Source organism: Lissotriton vulgaris, chromosome 8, assembly GCF_964263255.1.
Source record: "Lissotriton vulgaris chromosome 8, aLisVul1.2, whole genome shotgun sequence".
Lineage (NCBI taxonomy): Eukaryota > Metazoa > Chordata > Amphibia > Caudata > Salamandridae > Lissotriton > Lissotriton vulgaris.
In genome coordinates, this window is record NC_141696.1 from 535,080,051 (window position 1) to 535,101,622 (window position 21,572).

Sequence of the window (21,572 nt, forward strand, 5' to 3'; positions counted from 1 at the left end):
CACTTTACCACTTTTGACCAGTGCTACTCACTCCCTAAAACATAGTAAATCTGGTTTACACCAGATTGGCATATTTCATTTAATTATAGGCCCCTAGTAATCCCATGGCCATTAAAGTAAATGCTAATAGCAGACTAGCAGCACTTAGTGTGCCATCCACTTAAGTAGCACTTTAAAACATGTCCCAGGATTACCATTGCAGCCTATGTGCAGTGTTAAACTACCAATTTGACCTGGCAAAATAAACCTTTTGCCAAGGCTAAAGCTCCATTTTTAATACATATAAGTCACCCCTAGGGTAGTGTTAAATATAAAACCACAAGTATGAGCATTGCCTGCGCCATCTTGCCTTTCAAGAGCCTCTGGTGTGCATAAGCTGCAGCCATTTTAGACATAACGGCCATTTCATACTCTGCTGGTCACCTGTGTGTCACCCTGACCTCGCTATCTTCCCCCAGTGCTCTGACTAAGCCTGAACAAACGTACTAGGGTTGTAAAACCTTGTCATCATGACAAAGCCCCAGAGTCACTTCCCGTGCCAAACCAGTTTGTCCTTTCATCCTCCATGCACAGGCAAGCCCCTTTGATAACCTCCTTCCCTGCACCTGGCCACTCAATCCGGTCCCAGGCACTAACCGACCCCTGTGGACATTGTTTATTACCTACACATGGCAGGGCTTGTTTCACCAACAAAGGGGCCTGACTTACTCAATAACCCAAACCCTTAGATCTGACCGATCCCACGTGTTTTTAGATTTTCGGAATGTCCAGCTGCGAGATAGAGATCATCTGTTACATCTGGGTGGGGGGTGACTGCTGCTAGGTTTGTGTGGGAACTAGCCTAAGGCGGGGATTCCGAAGATGTTTAACCATGCAATAAACTGATGCAAATGTATATAAAAGGCTGAACCACAGAGATGCAGTTAGAGCACCTCCTGACGATAGCCCCGGTGTCTGATGTGATGAGTTCTCCTCCTGGAGTAAAAAACCTGTTCTTCTCTTTCCAGTTACCAGCGCCTGCCTCATTATTTTGATAGCTAATATTAAGGTGAATTAGAGGTGGTTTGCACCAAGCGCATCGAAAGTCTTGGGAGTCACACAGCTTTTATCAGTAGGCCATACTCAGCCCGTAGGTAAGGGTGCATTGTATTTAAACGTTGGACAAGTACTTTTAAGTTTCACATATCCTAGTATTGACAAACTGACAAATTTGTTCCTCACTACTATGAGGCCTCCCTCTCCCATAGTGTAACATTAGTTTACCTTATTACATTTAATAAGTGATAACATTTGTTTGGGAGCAGGTAGAAATGCCATGTTTGACATTTAAGGAATTGTAATTCAAAATCCTCTTTAATGGTAAAATCAGATTTTAAGTCATACTTCTGAAAATACCACCTTAAGAAAGTTGGCATTTCCTTGCCCTGACCATTTGGGGCCTGAAGCCTGTTCCTCATACAGACATGATTAAGTGTAGTTGGCAGTTAGCCATATTTCTCCCAGATAGCCACACAATAAACATGCTTGATGTTGGTAAAATGCGCCAATCGGAAGGAGGGGGGGGGGGGGGTTGGTGCTGCTCATAACCACACTTCCACTTCAAAGACACTGCCTCAGCTCAGACACAAAAAACTTCACTCTAGCCTTTTGTGACTTCAGACATTTTGGGACCATGACAGGGAAACATGAGATTCCAGACACTACTGTGGGGGGAATCCCCCAGAAGCTTTTCACTTCAAAGCTGGGACCAGGTATACAATTAGGACGCCCAGGCCTACTCTTCAGTACACTGCTGAACCTGTGGATAATACAGAAGAAGGACTGCCCTACTGCCTGAGGGGCCATAACTGTTGTCTGAGAAGGAATACTGGACCTGCTCCTTTCATCCCAGAATACCTGAAGTGACTCCAAGGGGCAGCTAACTGACCTCCTGTTTAGAGCTACAGGGACATAACAAGCTCCAGAGGCCTTGCTGCAACTACTAGGATCACGTGCTGTCCAGGGCCTGCATGGACCTGAAAATGGACCTGCTTGTGCCCTGCTGGCCTCTGTTGGAGTGAGTTCCTAAACTCCAATGGATGCCTGCCAGGTCCTGGATCCTTGGTGTAGCATCAGTTGAGCACCTCCTCGAAGAAAGGGAGAAATCCCAAAGTTATGAGCTCTCTGCAACTGCGAACAGGCCCATTCAGCCAAGATCTTGCTGCTCATGATGACCATCAACAGGAAGCTTCAGTTAACCAAACTCTTCATGCTACACCGACGACTGGCAAAGCGAGATCTGCACTTCACGCTACAGCACAGACAACTAGTAGTGACCGCCAACACAAAGCTCTAACAATGAGCACCTGATACCGGATACTATCTTCTCACTATAGCAATGACGGTCGGCGCCACCTGGCGTGATCTTTGTGCTACAGTGAGGACCATAGGCAACACCCTCCTGCCCCTTGAAGTACCCTCCACCGTGGACTTGACTCTTTGCACCGGACTTTGAGAAGGTAACTTTTTCAGCTGGGCTAACTTAGTCCCTGCATCCCACCTGCTCACCATCATGGCCGGGCTTAACTTATGACTTTCACCTGATCCTGCACAACCAGTGCGACTTTGTGTTTTTGTGTGCTATACTCAACTTACATCTTTGAAATTGCATACCTCCGATTCTACTGAGTGGATTTTCGCTGGTTCAGTTTCAAATAATTTATGCCATTTTACTCAATTTTTCTAAAGTGGTGTGGAATATTTCTTATATTGTGTTCCCATTTTATTACTGTTGCTTTGCTGCATAAGTATTTTAAACATTGCCTCCAATTTAAATGTGACTGCAATTATTCCAAGCTGCCAGAGTGTTAAGCACGGGACAATTTAGAGACTTTTCTGGTTCACCCTAAAAAAGATTGTGGCTGTTGCTTAAGTATGCAATACACACCCCTCAAGTAGCAACTCAACATATCCACAGGATACTGTGATAAATTGTCAACTTTCTTTCCACAATGTGACAGATTTGGAGGTTTGGGTATTGCCCACTCTTAACTCTTGAATTAAAATGTACTGTGATTATGGTTTTGTTCCATGGGAGATTAGTCCATTATATCCATAAAAGGTCTTGAGACTGTTAGAATGTGACAGCAAGATGAATCCAGTGTGAAATTCCTCCCTTCACTATCATCTGTGATGAAAATACAAGGTAGTACACTATACTAAGAGAGGGGTAAATGGGGGAGAGAGTCTTACCCATTCCTTCAGATCTCAGTAAGCAGAGGAGTAAGTGGGGAACACATCTGAAATAATTATTGTCCATTTTCAAATGGAAACCCTGTCACCTCAGTACTTCCTCCAAGGATGCTATAATCGTTACTGAGGAGAGCGGCAACTATTCTATGCAACCAGGAATGAGGCAGGGAGATGGATACGTTTGAGACCTATAGCATGAGGTAGCTGATATTGTACCAAACAACAAAAAACTTCAAACATCTACACATTGGAGGGAAGGAACTGAGGTGGATCTGAAGGGCAACTCAAACAAACAGGGCAGGTGACTTACTAAAGCAACAGCCAAAAGCCGCAGCAAAATGTAGACCTGATAGTCACTGCACAAGTGACTATCCTGCCCTATTGTATGGCTACTCCTAGGCTGATCTGGAAGGTAGAAAGTGCAACAAAGTAGTAGCCACCGACTACTGTTGCACTAGAGCACTAACCTAATGTGCTAACAGCATCATTCCAGCACGTCATAACTGCCAACGCTCCCAGACCGGCCTTTGTTGTCTAACGCCTTCTATGTGTCAGAAAGTATGGAAGAATCTCGTGCCTTCGGTCGACTCATAGTCTTGGTCTTCTTGACATAGTCCCCATTAAAATTATACATCTTTAGGAAGTCATAAATATGTTCAGCGTGCCTGCTTTAACTAAGCAATACCTATAACAATAATTGAAGGTAAAATCATTATTTTTAGCATTTGATGTCAGGTACTCCAATCTTGATGTCGGTCTTTCGAGCAGGTGCTAGATGTAGTGCGGTTAGCACTCTAGCAGACGCACGCACGCATCCATGCATCCGCAGGCCAGGCGTGGCCTGCGGGGTCCAATAAAAGGAGGGCGCGCGCTCGGGCACGTCACTTCCGACTAAGACGAGTGTGTGGTTTACTGGCTGGCGCTGCGCGCTAACACCCCTGCGCACGCGGCCTTAGTGGCCTGGCTAGGCCTACACACACCCGCACAACATTGGCGACGAGCGGAGGGGGCCCAACCCTCGCCCATTCATCGTGCTGTGAGCGGAGTGGTCCGCCCACCCCCGCGGTGCATACCGCGTGTGTACCGACGCACCCTCCTGTGTCCTGTGAGCCGGCGCGCTCATTCCTGCCCTCGCCTGCTGGAGGGCGCTGACCACCCACCTGGGGGAAGATCCTCGGTGTGTATCTGCAACATCGACCGCCGTGGAAGGGAAACAGAGCAGCCCGACGAGGCGCACGTGGTGCCACGCGTTGCGCGGTTAGGGGTGAGAAGACGACAACTCCTCCGAGAGGAAGGACATCCCCTACCCTGACCTGTCGGCGCCACGCGTGTAGACTGGCTGCTGCTGCTGCTGGCGCCTGCCTGAGAGCCTGACTCAGACCATCATTTCAACAATCCCTGGGCACTGCCACCATGGGGGACGGAGACGCAGCGGCCCCGGTCATCAACATCCCGTTTCAGCATGCTGCCGCCGGGGTGTTGCCGCCTTTCAGTGAAGCGAGCGACCCTTCTACTGCCTCTCCTCGCTGGAAAATTTGGCTGGAAAGACTCGAGAACTACTTCGTAGTCACAAGGGAAACGGACAACGCAATAAAAAGATCACTGCTCCTTCACTATGCGGGGGATGAGGTCTTCCGGCTCTTCAAACACCTGCCCAACTCGGCGGGAGTAACCACGTATGCTGCCGCAGTCACCGCCCTGAACAACCACTTTGATCCTCAACTAAATGTGGACTTTGAGGTCTTCAAGCTAGGGCAAGCCCGTCAACGAGAGGGCGAGTCCATGGACCAATTCCATACCCGGGTCCGGGAACTGGCTAGTTTCACGGACGAAGATCAGCCAAAAGCCATACGACGCCAGTTAATACAGGGGTGCCGAGACAAAACCCTGAGGGGCCACATCCGGAGAAAGCCCGGAATCTCACTAGAGGACATCCTCATCCTGGCCAGAGCACATGAACTCTCAGATGCCAGGGCAACGGCCATGGAGCAGGCATTGCATAAAATTCCCGCCAAACCGGAAACAGTCAAGGTTGAGCGGGCTGACGCAGTACGTCCACGGACACGTGGCCAAGGGAAAAAGGGATTCCGAAGAGATGCGCCACAGAGCCGATGCGGATATTGTGGACATGAACCGCATGCAGCCAAAGACTGCCCCGCCCAAGGCCAAACTTGCGTGAACTGCGGAATCCCCAATCATTTTGCAGCAGTTTGCCGCAGAAAGAACCAATCCCGGAATGCCAAGAAGTCATGGACACCTACCAAAGCGGTCCGCCAACTATCCCTAGCAGACCCACCCCCGGGAAGAACGGACAAGTTTCTGCCAACGTCCTATGACGAGTCAGATTCGGAGGAGGAGGAGGCGTCTCTTTTGCCAGGGAACTTAAGATCAGACGTCGACCACAACCAACGTGTGTGGTCCAGGTAGGGGAGAACGAGGTGAAAGCCGTCATTGATACTGGCGCCACCGTCAATGTCATGGGTTTACAAGAATTTAACAAACTGCGCCCTCGCCCGGAGGTCCTACGCTCCAAGACCAAAATTTTTGCATATGGTGCAGACACTCCCCTTCCTCTAAAAGGAAAAATCGTAATACCCATACGAGCCGACGAGGCCGAAGTAACCGCAACGATACACATCATTGATTGAGAAGCCGACACGCTAATAAGCAGCCACACGGCGGAGGATTTGAAGTTGATTGCCTTTGCCAACCGCATCCGGAACCACCAGGTGGAGGAGCTCCTGGAGCGCTTCCCCGAACTGTTCAAGGGTCTGGGATGCATCAAATGTGATCCAATAAAGCTCCACATCGACAAATCCGTCACCCCCACAGCCCTACGCCATCGGCGAATACCATTCCACCTGCGGCCGCTGGTGGAAAAGGAACTCAAAAAACTTGAAAACTTGGGGGTAATTGAAAAGGTAACGGGGCCCACCCCCTGGGTCTCTCCCATGGTCATTGTCGAAAAACCCAAGCAACCGGGCGAAATCCGGCTATGCATCGACATGAGGTTGCCGAACACCGCAATCAAGAGGGAGAGGCACTTAACACCGACGATGGATGACATAATAGCTGATGTGAATGGTTCGAGGTGGTTCTCGAAGATTGACCTCAATGCGGGCTATCACCAACTGCCCCTTGCCGAAGAAAGCCGCTTCATTACCACCTTCAGTACCCACCTCGGCCTCCGGCGGTACAAACGCCTCAACTTCGGAATATCCTCGGCGGCGGAGGTATTCCAGAATACCATCAGGGAGCTACTATCCCGACTGCCGGGGGTCATCAATGTAAGCGACGATATCCTCATCCATTCCGCCACTGCATCTGAGCACTACAAACAACTACGCGACGTATTGAAGAGACTAAGCACATATGGAGCGACTCTCCACAAGGAAAAATGCCAGTTTTTCCAATCCTCGATCGAGTTCTTCGGTTATGTGTTCAACCAGGAGGGGGTCCAAATCGATCCACGGAAGTCAAAATCCATCAAAGACGCCCCGGCACCGAAATCTCCAACGAAGGTGAGGAGTTTCCTCGGAATGGCCACGTACTGTGGCCGTTTCATTCCGGGACTAGCCACCCGCAGTGAGCCCCTCCGAGCACTGACGAAGACAGACGCCGCCTGGACCTGGGGCCCAATAGAGCACGATGCGTTCCAGAGCATAAAAGACGCACTCCTGGAGAACGCAACACTCTCGTACTTCAACCCAACCAAGCGGATCGAGGTAATCGTGGATGCAAGCCCAGTAGGGCTAGGGGCGGTCCTGACCCAAGAACATGAACCAGGGAAATGGACAGCCTTAGCATTCGCTAGCAAGGCACAGACCTCAACCGAGACAAGATATGCACAAATAGAACGCGAGGCCCTAGCCATCAAGTGGGCCTGCAACCACTTCCACCTTTATCTACATGGACAGTCGTTCGTAATGGTCACGGATCATCAGCCTTTAGTGCCGCTCTTCAAGGGCACTGCTCCCCATCCACCGCCACGCATCAAGAGGTGGGTGATCCAGCTACAAACATACGACATGGAAGTGGTCTACAGACCGGGAGCTAAAAACCCTGCCGATTATTTGTCACGCCACCCCCTACCCCGAGAGCCAGCAGCTGCTGATGAAGATTGCGAAGGCTATGTCCAATGGGTGGCACTCACATCTTGCCCCCAGTGTATGACCGTAGAGGAGATTAAGGAGGCGGCAGTGGACGACCACCCATATATGCGGTCACTACAGGCGGTGCAAGAGGGGTCATGGACTGACTACCTACGTCCCCCCGACACTTGGACGGCTTCGGACAAGGCGGCCCTCACGAAGTTTTGGCACATTCGGCACGAGCTCAGCGCTACGGAGGAGGGCGTACTACTGAGAGGAACGCGCCTAGTGATACCAGGACGCCTCAGACACCAGGCTACCCAGCTCGCCCATGGGGGCCACCAGGGTGTCACCAAAATGAAGGCGCGCATGCGCGAGAAGGTGTGGTTTCCTGAACTAGAAAGCACTGTGGACGAGTATGTCAAGAACTGCATGTCCTGTCAACTAACCAGCGACCCTGAAAGACCGGTCCCCATAATAACGGAAGAGGCATGCACAGCTCCGTGGTCGAAAGTCAGTGTGGATTTCGGAAGTTTCCCCGGAGAGGGACACACGTTGGTAGTCATTGACTCATACTCCAAGTACCCCATTGTGGAAAAGGTGCCATCCACTGCATTCACACATGTGGGGCCAGCGTTAGAGAAAATATTCTCCCTGTTCGGACTACCCGGCGAAATCAAAAGCGACAACGGACCACCCTTCCAGGGAGCGGACTTCGCCACCTTCTTGAAAACCAGAGGCATCAACCATCGGCGCATTACTCCCCAGTGGCCACAAGCCAACGGGGAGGCAGAGAGGTTCATGCGAACACTCAATAAAATGTTCAGGATTGCGGTGGTTGAGGAGGCCGACCCAGTGCAGAGACTGCATGAGTTTCTGAGAGAATATCGCGGGACGCCCCACTGCACCACCCAGAAAAGTCCGTGGTCCCTGATGTTTCAAGGTCAACGCAGAGACCTCCCCCCATGCCCCCGAGATCGACACCGGAGAGAGACGAGATGTGGGAGGCTCAGGAACGTCGGCGCAGGAATAACATGCGAACGAGCCACCGACGCAGAGCGACACCAAAACAGCTACACCAAGGGGATCGGGTTGTCATCAGGAACCGACGCCCAGGGGGGAAGTTCCGAACATTCTATGAGCCAGGACCGTGGACTGTCACCAACACGAAGGGCACCATGGTGACCGCCAGCAAGGAGGGAGAAGAAGTTTCGAGAAACTCGTCCTGGTTCAAGGTGGTCCCTCCCAACTCAAATGCCAACACCGAGGCCACAGCTGGAACCAATGAACCACCCCGAGCAGCGACACAAGAAGAGGTGGGCAGCCCACCGACAGACGCCCGGGGCCCAGCACTAGAGCAGGGAACATCGACCAGCTCCACTCCCGTCCGGAACCAGGCACGCAACGGGGATCGAGGGCCGGGCCACACACCCGATACAATCTGAGGCCCAATCCCCGCCCCAACCAAAGACTCAACGACTACGCCTGTCAGCTGAAACCCTGAATCCATCATCTAAGGGACACGCAAGTATAGAGCATCTGATTTGAATCTTTCATGAACAGTTTTGTTTGAACATTCTCGAACTTGTGCATAGTTGGATAGAGATGTAGTGCGGTTAGCACTCTAGCAGACGCACGCACGCATCCATGCATCCGCAGGCCAGGCGTGGCCTGCGGGGTCCAATAAAAGGAGGGCGCGCGCTCGGGCACGTCACTTCCGACTAAGACGAGTGTTTGGTTTACTGGCTGGCGCTGCGCGCTAACACCCCTGCGCACGCGGCCTTAGTGGCCTGCTAGGCCTACACACACCCGCACAACACTATTCGGCTTGATTGTACTGAGTGAATTTTAAAAGAAAATGCGGGGTGTGTGTGCTAGTAAAAAGCTCCCCTTTCTCGTTCTGATTTTTGCAGTGACATTCCATGTTTTAATCACCTAGCATAAAAAGCTGAGAGCACATTGTGCTGTTTAATACGTTCAAACAAAACAAATGACTTTGGCAGAAGAAATATAATTATATACAGTAATAAATAGAAATCTGCGTACCGTGACTAGTCGTTAACTTGGTCTCAGCAACATCTCTGGCAACGCGATCTGATTTGGCAGTGACTTTTATTCCAAACAGAGAACTGTTTATTGCTGAGTGAGATAAACAAAAAGCCCATCATTTTCTAATTGATTAGCAATACTAAACGTGCATTAGCATACTGTAAATTAAATTAAATAATAAAATCGACACTCTGGTAATCATTTGTGTCATGAAAAGTTGGTGTTTTCCTAGCCATTCAAAAAAATGACCCTTCAAGCGATTAAGCTTTTCAGTCTTGAATATTGAGATGGAAGCCAGGAAGGCATCAAAGTGGGGATTACATCACTAATAAAACTGATATAAGACACCAGCTAACTTCTTAAAATGTGCTTGCCTAGCATAAATACATTCCATTTCCTTTCAGAAAAGGTTTAAAGACAGAGAAGAGATTTGCAAACCAATCGCACAATCATAAGGTCTCATAGAGAAGAAACATGAGAATGAGGCACAAAATGGCAGTCAAAACAGCAGTTAAAATGGAGCTAATCCGCAAGTCTTGTGCCACTTAGATGTTTTTTTCTCAGGAGTGCCCTGTATTTTCCACATCCCAGGTCCCCCTGCACTGGGGTCGTCCAACTTTGGGGATGCACCCCCACCACCATGGCTCTGGATATAGTTTTTCCACAGCATGAAACACACGAGTCAGGGCTGACTCACGAGTTTCAAGAGGGTGATAAAACACATTTTGCAGGCGTTATCCAGCTATAATTGATAAAAAATGCAAAATTTGAGTAAAAAGAGTCAGGCGTGGTGACTTACCAGGTAAAACACTCAACCTAAGAAGTCGACCATGTAACCCAAAGAACCAGCGTAAAAATGATCAAAAAGTATTTATTGTTCATTTGGGATGGTCTCAAGATAAATAGACTGAGACAGAAAGGAAAAACGATACCATCGCAAGTTAAATGGACCTGCTATGAGAGAAATCCCAAATTAAATATATATACAGTGCAACAAAGACCAAGAATTACAAACTAGGAACCCAATTATTCACAAAACACAAAAAAGTGACCATTTACAACACTTGAGAGTGAGAATAAAATTACCTATGGTTGGAGTAATTTTGGTAAAAAAGGAATTTTTAATTAAACAATGTAAAAGCATCACAGAAAATGCTGATAAGAACTATACAGAGCAATAGGCTACCAACTGTTTGCCACAGCAATACAGTTCATAAAAAAAACAATAATTTCAAGACTTTCAAACAAAGTAAGAAAAAAACAAAGCAAAACATAAGGTAGGCTGTACAGCACAGATAGCAGTCAACATTTCAGCCCAACGGTGGACTTGAGCAGGGCCATTATTAGGACAATGTGTTGAGAGAACAAAATAACCATACATGTTTTACTTCTATTTACAGCAAACTGGGTATAGGTGTTGCCGGCAACCAGGGAAGTGCACCGTGAGATGTGGCGATTGCTCATGCTTGGCCTTGGTTAAGACATTAATGCCTCCTTGACTACATGTAACTTCAGAAAATCTGAGTGGTCTATTTCTTCTACTCTGTGTCAGTCTGAGCCTTTAGTCACATTTTGCCTTTCTTGTAATTAAGATCTCCATATGGGGCTTGTTCTCTTCTCCTGGGGTTCGAACAAATGTGTTTCCAAGCTGTGTCTACCTTGACCAGACACGAGGATCTGTTACCCTATTTCACTTGTTATTTTTAATTGGATTCATTCCCTGATGCCAGCAACTCCTTTTTGGGTTGAAAGATCAACTTCTATCCATGCAATATTGACTGCCTTCTGTTTTACTTTGTTTTAGTTTCTACTCTGCCTGAAAAATCTTGAAATTGTTATTTTTGATGAACGGTATAACTGTCACAAACTGTTGGCAGCCTATTGCTCCGTATAGTTCTTATCAGCATTTTCTGTGTTGCTTTTAAGTTGTTTGTTTAATTAAGAACTCATTTTTTGAACAAAAACTCTTCAACCACGGGTAATTTAATTCTCACTCTCAATTGTTTCAAATGGTCACCTTTTTCATGTTTTGTGAATAATTGGGTAGCACGATTTTAATTATTTTTCTTTGTTGCACTGTATTTAAATTTTCAGTTTTGGGTTTTCCCCCATAGCAGGTCCTTTTAGCTCCTGATAGGTATAGGTTTACTGTACTTCTATAGTCTCAGTCTATGTCTGTTGACACTATCCCACATGAACCATAGTTACTTGTTACATGATAAAACTGCAAAGATTTACAAAATTATTTTCAATTTCTACCATCTACAACATACTGAACTGATTGATTTACACAAAATGGAAAGAAACACTTTCTGGGTACGTTCAGCCTCAGTCCAAGTTTGGTGAAATCTATTCAGAGTTTTGTGCTATATGTTTTGGCAAAATTTCCTATGGGAGCAAAAATGGGACATCACTTGCCTTTTTCGCTCCCTTCATGAAACTTGGCGCACTGAAACATAACTGAATGAGTAGATTGCCAGGTTTCGTGCAAATCCATCCATGGGCTCAAAAGTTATAAGCAAATCAAAAAATGCCATATCAATGCAACGATTGCCTGTGCCATAAGTACACAGTAGCTATACCCACTGAGTTATGGATGTGTGTAAAGTGTGTGTGTGTGATGTGTGTGTGTGTGAGTGATTGTATATATATATATATATATATATATATATATATATATATATATATATATATATATACATATATATATATATATACATATATATACACACATATATATATATATATTCACTGAAAAAACCATAGGTTTCATACCAGTTATAGTTAGGAATTAGCATTTAAAAAACCTATTAAATTCACTGAAAAAACCATAGGTTTCACACCAGTTATAGTTAGCTGGAAATTTTACTGATATAAAACCATTGAAATTCCCACGTTATAGTTAGATGGACTCACTATAACTTGCGCGTGCAATGCACTGCTGATGACATCACATATTACATCACTCATGACATGGTGAGTGACATCACTCATGACATCACTGATGACACCATCCAGTGAATGTGTGTCTTTCTGAAAAATAAATATATTTTATATATGTATATGTAAAAGTTGATGGAAGAATAAATGTTTAAATAAGTGTCTAAATGGATGGTTTTTAAAAATTGATTGGTTAACTGGCTTAATAAGACATCATCAGCAGTGCATTGCACGCGCAAGTTATAGTGAGTCCATCTAACTATAACGTGGGAATTTCAATGGTTTTATATCAGTAAAATTTCCAGCTAACTATAACTGGTGTGAAACCTATGGTTTTTTCAGTGAATTTAATAGGTTTTTTAAATGCTAATTCCTAACTATAACTGGTATGAAACCTATGGTTTTTTCAGTGAATTTCATAGGTTTTTTAAATGCTAATTCCTAACTATAACTGGTGTGAAACCTATGGTTTTTTCAGTGAATTTCATAGGTTTTTTAAATGCTAATTCCTTTGTATATCGAGTTTCTAACCTTTTTTTTTTTACAATTTGCTGTTTTTTTTTAAGTATTCATTTTTTTTATATAATTTTTTTCTTTTGCGCTCTGGGTGCGCGCTCCGGGAAGCTTTCAGCTAAGCTCTCCTGTAAGCTTCTCCGAGAGCTCATCTGAAAGCGCACCCAGAGCGCAACTGTCGTTCGTGAAAAAAAAATATGAATGAAAAGTTAATAATAATGCAAAACATTTCGTACCATACAAATAAAATTTGTTTTTTTTAATATGGAAAATGATTATGCATTTCTATAAAAGATTGATGACGTCACTTCGGCGCGCAACGTAAGTGCCCTCGGAAGCGCCTACGTGCGCGGCGCCTAAACGCACGCAAAAGCGCCTACGATCGCGCCACGTTTGCGCCCCGGAAGCGCCTACGATCGCGCTGCGTAAACGCACCGGAAGTGCTCCGGAGCGCGCAGCGTAAACGCGTCGGGTCATGTGACCCTAAAATAACACTTTTCATTGGTTGCTAACAGTTTTTTTTTACAATGAATGAAATCCCCACCCATTTCCTTCACTTCTTCTTCCACTTTTGTGACTGAAAGACCTGCCTTTTTTGCTGCTCCATATTCCTGGATTCATCATGGCTGCCAGACCATCCAGCAGTGAAGATGACTCCAATGATTTCATTGATGAAGAGCCTCCTACCCCAAAGGTGAAGGAACATTTCATCTGGAAATTTTTTAAGTTTCCAGCAGACCAGAAGAAGGTGAATGCACCAAAAGTAGAGTGCAGGATCTGCAAACAGGTCCTGTCACGGGGTAACCCCCAAAAAAATACTCTTTTGGCAACTTCACCATGATTCGCCATGTGGAGAGGAGGCACCCCCAGAATTTTGCCCGGGAAAGTGTCAGGGCTCTGGCACAAGAGGTTCCCAGAGATGGGGCCTCTACATCAACAGGAGGAGCAACTTCTTCTGGAAGAGAACAATCACAGGGGCAGGTAGCAAACATTCAACCTGCATTCAACCATGGGGTCGTCAGATGCAGATACTGCAATCAACTCCTCACCTATGGGGAGCAAAGTGTCCTGCTCATGGTTCGGGCATTGGAGAACCATCACTGCCCTTCCCACCCCTAATTTTTTTCTTTTCTTTTTGCTCCTGTTGAGCAGTTTCTATTCCCTGTTTTTGTTCCTGTACAGTTAAAAGAAGAAAACCAAAAGTTCTTTTCAGAACTACCTCCAATTCTCATCAAAGAGCTATAATCTTAAAAAATGAAGAGTAAGTGAAATATAGTGCATTGATAATTGAAAGGAGAATGAGTAAGAAAGAACAGAAAGGTATGAGAGGTGAAAGGAAGTGAAGTAGGAGGAATGAAAGAAGGTGAGTGTTAGAAAAGAAAGTTATGACACAGTGAATAAACTGGAGGCCTCATTTCTGAAAAGTGACGCATCGCTACGTGAAAACAGCGATGCGTCACTTTTCTGGACGCACTCCTTATGACATTCCAGATATGTCATATTTAATATATGACTAATCAATTCGCAAGGAGTTACAGATATGTCAGTATTTCTGACATATCTGTAAACACAAAAGTAACGCATTGCAGGAGTGCGTCACAAAAGTGACGCAACTCCAGTAATGTGTCCTTTCACATGGAAAAAGCACCATGTGAAAGGTTTGCTGTGAAGCAGGCGCAAGATTTTGGCGCAACTGCATCCTAAAAGTGACGCACTGCGTCATTATTACCAAGCTTTTTGCAAGGAACACCCCCTCTGCATGCATTATACCTGACACTATTTTTTAAAAAGTGACGCATCTAGGTACATGGGTCACTTTTTAAAACTCTGCGCCATATTGTATCTGCATCAGGTATAATGTATGCAGAGGGGGCAATCCCTCGCAAAAAGCTTGGTAATAACGACGTACTGAAATCTATGAGATTTCTCTGCGTCACTTTTAGGATGCTGTTGCGTCAAAATCTTGCGCCGGCCTCGCATCACTTTTATGTTTACAGATATGTCAGAAATACTGACGTATCTGTAACTCCTTGCAACATGATTCGTCATACATTAAATATGACACATCTGGAATGTCATAAGGACTGTGGACAGAAAAGTGACGCATCACACCAGCAGTGTAATAAAATGTGCCTCGTTGCACTATATTTAAAGGATGCAACAGCATCCTAAAAGTGACGCAGTGAAATCTCAAACATTTCACTGCGTCGCTATTACAAAGCTTTTAGTGGGAGAACACCCCCTCTGCATGCATTATACCTCACGCAGATATAATGTGGCGCTTGATTTTAAAAAGTGACCCATCTACCTAGATACCTCACTTTTTAAATATAACGCAACGAGGCACATTTTTTTACACTACTGGTGCGATGCGTCACTTTTCTGTGCGCACTCCTTATGACATTCCAAGTAACGCATTGCTGGAGTGCGTCACAAAAGTGACGCAACTCCAGTAATGTGTCCTTTCAAATGTGGAAAGCAGCATGTGAAAGGTCTTGCCTCAGTCTAATACCTGCTGTAAAGCAGGCACAAGATTTTGACGCAACAGCATCCTAAAACTGACGCAGTGAAATCTCAAAGATTTCACTGCGTCGCTATTACAAAGCTTTTTGCGGGAGAACACCCCCTCTGCATGCATTATACCTGACGCTATTTTTAAAAAGTGACGCATCTAGGTACATGGGTCACTTTTTAAAACTCTGCGCCACATTATATCTGCGTCAGGTATAATGTATGCAAAGGGGGCATTCCCCCGCAAAAAGCTTGGTAATAACGACGTACTGAAATCTATAAGATTTCTCTGCGTCACTTTTAGGATGCTGTTGCGTCAAAATCTTGCACCTGCCTCGCATCACTTTTATGTTTACAGATATGTCAGAAATACTGACGTATCTGTAACTCCTTGCAACATGATTCGTCATACATTAAATATGACACATCTGGAATGTCATAAGGAGTGCGCACAGAAAAGTGACGCATAACACCAGCAGTGTAATAAAATGTACCTCGTTGCACTATATTTAAAAAGTGACGCATCTAGATAGATGCGTCACTTTTTAAATATTGCATAACAATGCGCATTTTTTTACACCGCTGGTGCGTCACAAAAATTGACGCACAAGAAGCGCAAAACTAACAGCGCAAGGCCTTCATAAATATGGTCCTGGATTTTCCCCGTGCTTCGCCGGTGCGCGTACCATGCGCTTCCCCCGCGCAAAACGAAAAAAAATTTTTAATGCCCTGCAGGACCCTATTTTAGTCCCTACATCAAACCTAGGGGGTCAGAGGGGGTCTACTCTTCCCCCTTATGGTCATTTGCCCCTTTTTTTTTCAAACCCCTTGTGTCTCGATTTTACCGAGACACAAGATGGCGGCCGCTCCGGACTGTTTAGAATGTTTACAGACAACTGAGAGCCAATCAGCTTCCTGCGCGCAAGTCGCGTGTCGCGCCTGGAGCGCACTCCGGTGCGCGCACGGGAGAGCGCCTATAGATATATATATTTTTTTGAACCTAAATTACTCAAAATCCACTGGAGCACATATCTTGAGACATAGCAAAGGCACATCGGGCTACCAGTCCCTACAATTTTGCCAAGTTTCGTGGAAATCCATTCAGCCGTTCGGGCTAAAAGTGAAATCGACCGCCCTATGGAAATTAACATGGGGAAAACGCGTTTTGGGACCCCCCTTTTATCTCGGCCCCCGCTTGACGTATCCCCCCCAAACTTTCAGGGAAGGACCAGAACCCCGGGAGGCCATTTTCAGGAAATTTTCAGGCAGATTCGTCAACCGGCGCCAAAGTTATTCCAAATAGAATTTTGAGATTTAACATTGAAAAAAATCCTAACTATAACTACCTACTGGCGACCGCCAGTAGGTAATATATATATATATATGTATATATATATATATATATATATATATATATATATATATATATATATATATATATATATATATATATATATATATATATATATATATATATATATATATATATATATATATATATATATATATATATATATATCCTACTGGCAGTCGCCAGTAGGTAGTTATAGTTAGGTCTACTTTTCCAAAGACTGAGTGTTTTTTGGTTGGCTAATAACTTTTTTCCCCATGGGTCGTGTTTGGCATCTTATGCCCTTGTGACCTATTATATATAGGTAAAACAAACCAAGAAATACGTCAAAGAATCACCCAACATAAATCTCGCATTCAAAAATCTGCTGAAACAGCTCTCCTGGTGAACCATTGGAAAAAAAAGTCACATACCGAATGGGACTTACGCTGGACAGTAATCTCTAAAATTGACCGGGACCCCAGAGGAGGGGACATGGATTTTAAACCATCACAGAGGGCAGCAATGTTAATACTGAAGTTTGACACCGCAGTTTCAGACTGAAATGAAAGCTCAGAATTATTCCGTTTATAAACCTTGATATACAGGCACATGCCAGTTATTGAGACCTTCTCTTGCAGACATTTCCATTGTAAATTTTTATAGAATAAACTGCCGTCGCTTTTAACAGCACTAACTCCCCAGTCTTGGAGATGATTCCTTTATCGACACCTACATGCATGTTACTGCATTTAATTTTCCATATATTTGATTACTTCCAATTTATTTGACCATCCATATATCAGCATGCCGTGTATATGGACTTCATCTCCCATAAATACTGAACTGCCTGCTTCCAGCGCATGACCACAAACTACCAAAGGTCAGGTTGCTGATCAGGGAACTACAATTCCCATCAGCCGTGTGATCGCATTTGTATGTGACGTGACCACCGAAGCGCCATTCCCGGAAATGTTTGCCGGTAAAATGACCTAGAAAAGTGCTGATCCATTAGCCGGTAGGTACGGTTTGAACATCCCTGTTTAATGTACAACCGCACCAGGTTTCCCACACAGACTTTTAACTCGATCCTCTCTGCATTTCAGCCAGCTGCAGTGTCCTTCAATTGCCCTGCGAGCAGTTTTCCCAGTGTATTAAGTATTTCAGAGGTATGTTACATTTGCGGTATTGAGGCAGTGGAGATGACGGCGTGTTAGGACTGCAGGATGCCGAAGGATTGACATACCGGTTTCAACATACACGGCAACTACCGCAAAGACACTTACTACCTTTCGAATGAATACGAGGAGAAATATATCAACTATATAGGACGGATTTCCTTTATTAAAGGGATTACGTTTATGTAAAAATTACAAAATTACCTGTGGGAAAACTGAGGATTTTTGTTTCCCGGCCTTTTTTAAAGATTGGAAGCTAACAAAATATCATAAGACAAATCAGAGTAGAAGATAGAAAATGACATACAAGTCTTCTCTCTTATCGACATCATTAGATATCGAAATTGGAAATTAACACGCCTCCAATACACCTGCTGCGCCCTGAATAAGTTCTGGTTTCAGAACGAAACGCGTTGGCTGATGTCTTGTCTTTAATGGATCATTAAATGAATATTGCAACTGTACATCACGATTCAGCATCTTGATGTATGAGGACAATTGAAAAAGTTGAATAGTCTCTGTTAATTGGAGGAGACCAACTTGTAAAGCGGTGCTTTTCCATACAGGACAAACATTGACTTTTTACCCAAGGCTTAGGTAATGCTCTTGGGACAGGGAGCATTTGGAAAGTGCACGCTGGACTTTGCAAAAGATTTGAATTGGTGATATTAGGATTGGTGCTTTTTCCTTTCTTTGAGCGGTCCACTGTCCGAACTGTGTTGATATATACCTGCCTTCTCTTTAAAATCAGGCAGGGTTCTGCCCCTAAATACCTACAGAACTTGGTTCAAGTCTATAAACCTGGTCGCACTATAAGGTCTTCCACTAGTAGCAATTTTTCTGTTCCCAGAATCAAACTGGCCAAAATGGGTGGCCGCTCGTTTTCTTATCTTGGCCCAAAGATGTGGAATGCTCTTCCGCCGGCCTTTAAAGCTGAGACTGATCTCCTCCCTTTTCGTAAAAAATTGAAAACCCTTCTGTTCAATTAATCCCTCTGCACTGTTTGTTCTGTTTTGGGCCTTTTGCTTGTTTTTCTTTCTTTTATCTATCCCTGGCACCGGGAAACCCATTGAGGCTAGCTGTGCGCAATATAAGTTTAAATAAATAAATAAAATATAATACATTTGCGGTATTGCTGGCCTTTCACACTTCGGCCATTTTAACTGTCGGACAGTTAACCACTGCCCCCCCTCCTTTTGATACAGGTCCGGAATACTCTCAGCTTCAGGAAAGCCCTTTGAATTACATCTACAAGAGATGCCGTTTATTCAACAGAAATTCAGTAAGCTTGGCCTTTGTATTGGAATATTCTATATGCACCATCTTTCAAAAAGACGTGACGGTTACACTGTTTTTTTTCCGTTTATTTATTTGTTTTCACAGATTCAATTGTATACTACAACTAACAGGAACTCCACGCTCGTGGTACCCTTAAGATTTAGGTAAGTTGTGGTTATAGTGCTAGGTGATAGGTAGCTCCAGAAATGTTTTAAAAAGCTTCTTGATTTTCTGACATATGGCTTTTTTCTTTTCTTTTTTTAGTTTTTTTGGTCTTGATGAGAACCCCGAACCAGCGGGGGATTGAAAAGTGTAGACCCCTTTTTTTGCTCCCAAAAACTAAACTAAGCTTGTTTTCATTTGTACAAAGTTTGTGGCTTGTTTGCTGATCAATTTCATAATTGTGGTGCTAATCAAACTGAATTTTATGTTATATGTGTAACTATAAGCTGCGATTCATTTACTTTTTGCGTTTTTTTGGTATGAGCTTTAGCCACTGTATTGTATTGTATTGTATTGTATATTGAATTTTATATAGCCACTGTATTGAAATAAACTTCGGTGGCTGTTAGGACTTGTGTTGTGTGTTTGAAAGTAGTGTGAGTGTGGAATGTATGCACAATAGAGTGAGTATGAGGGATTGTTTGTAGGAATTTAATGTGATTTGGTTTTGTTGTATATTGTTCTCAAAACTGTTTTTTCCCTGATCTGCTTGTACAAATTAATCTAAATTCATTTTTGATATAGTAATAAAGGCAATCGATAAGCCTAAAGGTGCATTGTTTCATAATCCTTGCATACTTTCTCATGTAAGACAGTAAACAATCATCAGTATTGGCATTTTTATGTTGGTTGGGGTAGTAGGATGTTCAGCACCTTCAGATCCTTGTCATTTTTAGCGGATAGTGTCTCTTTTGACAGCTGTAGCAGAGAGTGTGCACTGTTTTTAGAAAACAAAATATTAGTCTGTGGTGTATTTATTAGGAATGTTTCAGTGTTTACAAGCAGTGTGGTATAAAGTAAACTCTCTCTGTAGAGTAAGCATTGATTACAGTACTAAGTACTCTACTGATATCAACTTTCTTTGTCAATGTAGGTTCGGTGGGTTTCAGGGGTTAGATACACATAAAAGCTGGCCATAGAAGGGAATTTTTCGGGGAACTGGCATTCAGTACTTTGGCTTTCTATGAACAGTTCTATAGAGATTCAACACAGTACTCACTAAGGGTTTCCCATATATCCATGGTTGTTTGCTAATGTGCACTATGCTACCTTTAAAGTGTATACTGTAGAGTCAATGTTGCACAAATTGCTTGTTCTCAACATCTAAGTGAGTTGTATCTTTCATAGTAGCAGTGATGGCTGATATTTTTCATAAGGTATTTTGTAGTTACCATGCTCATTGTTTATTTCATGACCAAGCCCATAAAACATCACACAAATAAACATTTCAAAATATGATACATTAATTAAACATCAGTCATATAATCACGCCGCACAATCCTTATAAAACTCTTATGGTTGAATATAAGACTATGAATCGTTTAAGAAATCTAAAAATAAATATGCCTTCAAAATGCTATCCTGTGTGCACAATAAAAATACATTTAAACACAAAAACTATATCTCAGCAGTTAAATATTACCAAATGAAAGAAGGAGCAATTAGTTAAAAAACTAAGGAAAGGCCCTTAGATTTCCTTATTAAGCATACGGACTGTGAATAACTACTGAGACTTATAAATATAGTAGGGTTACTGGTGGACCTAAAATCTTGGGGCGCTAACTTGAAATTCCTTAAGCCGAGAGCATTACAAAGCAATCTTATCAAAGACATTCTTGGTTCTATATAGACTTGATAAAAAAACAGTAAGTGATCCATAACGTCATTTGCATATTTACAAAGTGCACAGTGTGTTCTTCACACCCTTTTCCACTTCTTACTTTTCTTCTCCCTCTATCTCACTAATCCCTTTCATAGGCCCTGCCTGACATACTTGGTATGTCCTTACCACCCCTCACACCCTCTCACCATTCTTACATCCTGCCACCCTCTTCTCTATCCCCCCTTCTCCACGACAACCTCTCTTCTCTTGACCTGCTGTTGACTATCGCAATTTGTTGTAACCAGATCGTGTAAATTGAGCTGTGATCTATTGTTTTAATTGGACTTGAATGCTACCTCGTATTTTTTTCTATTTGTTATATCTACTCATTAGACTCATGTAAAGCGCTCTGATACCCGTGGATCCTACCAGCGCTATATAAAACCTTTAAAATTAATAAAAAATAAAAATAAAATAAATGTTATATATAAGGTTGATGAATGGAGAGGTACATACACATCCATGTAAAATTCCAAAGCTGGAGCTGGTTTAAAAGTTAAATATTCATCACCAGGACCTTCAACCTTTACAGTGCATTGGCTTACAATTATTTGTTTTGCCAAAAG

The 21,572-nt window shown here is 43.9% G+C and overlaps 1 protein-coding gene across 4 annotated transcripts in view; it reads right to left on the reverse strand.

The window, feature by feature from the left end:
* Positions 1–21,572, reverse strand: part of ADGRG2 (adhesion G protein-coupled receptor G2) — a 988,790-nt gene that overhangs the window by 534,664 nt on the left and 432,554 nt on the right. For all 4 annotated transcript variants that reach the window (XM_086934346.1, XM_086934348.1, XM_086934347.1 and 1 more), the window contains exon 7: positions 9,369–9,461. In XM_086934346.1, the coding sequence (XP_086790472.1) occupies positions 9,369–9,461 (93 nt within the window). The remainder of the gene's footprint in view (positions 1–9,368; positions 9,462–21,572) is intronic.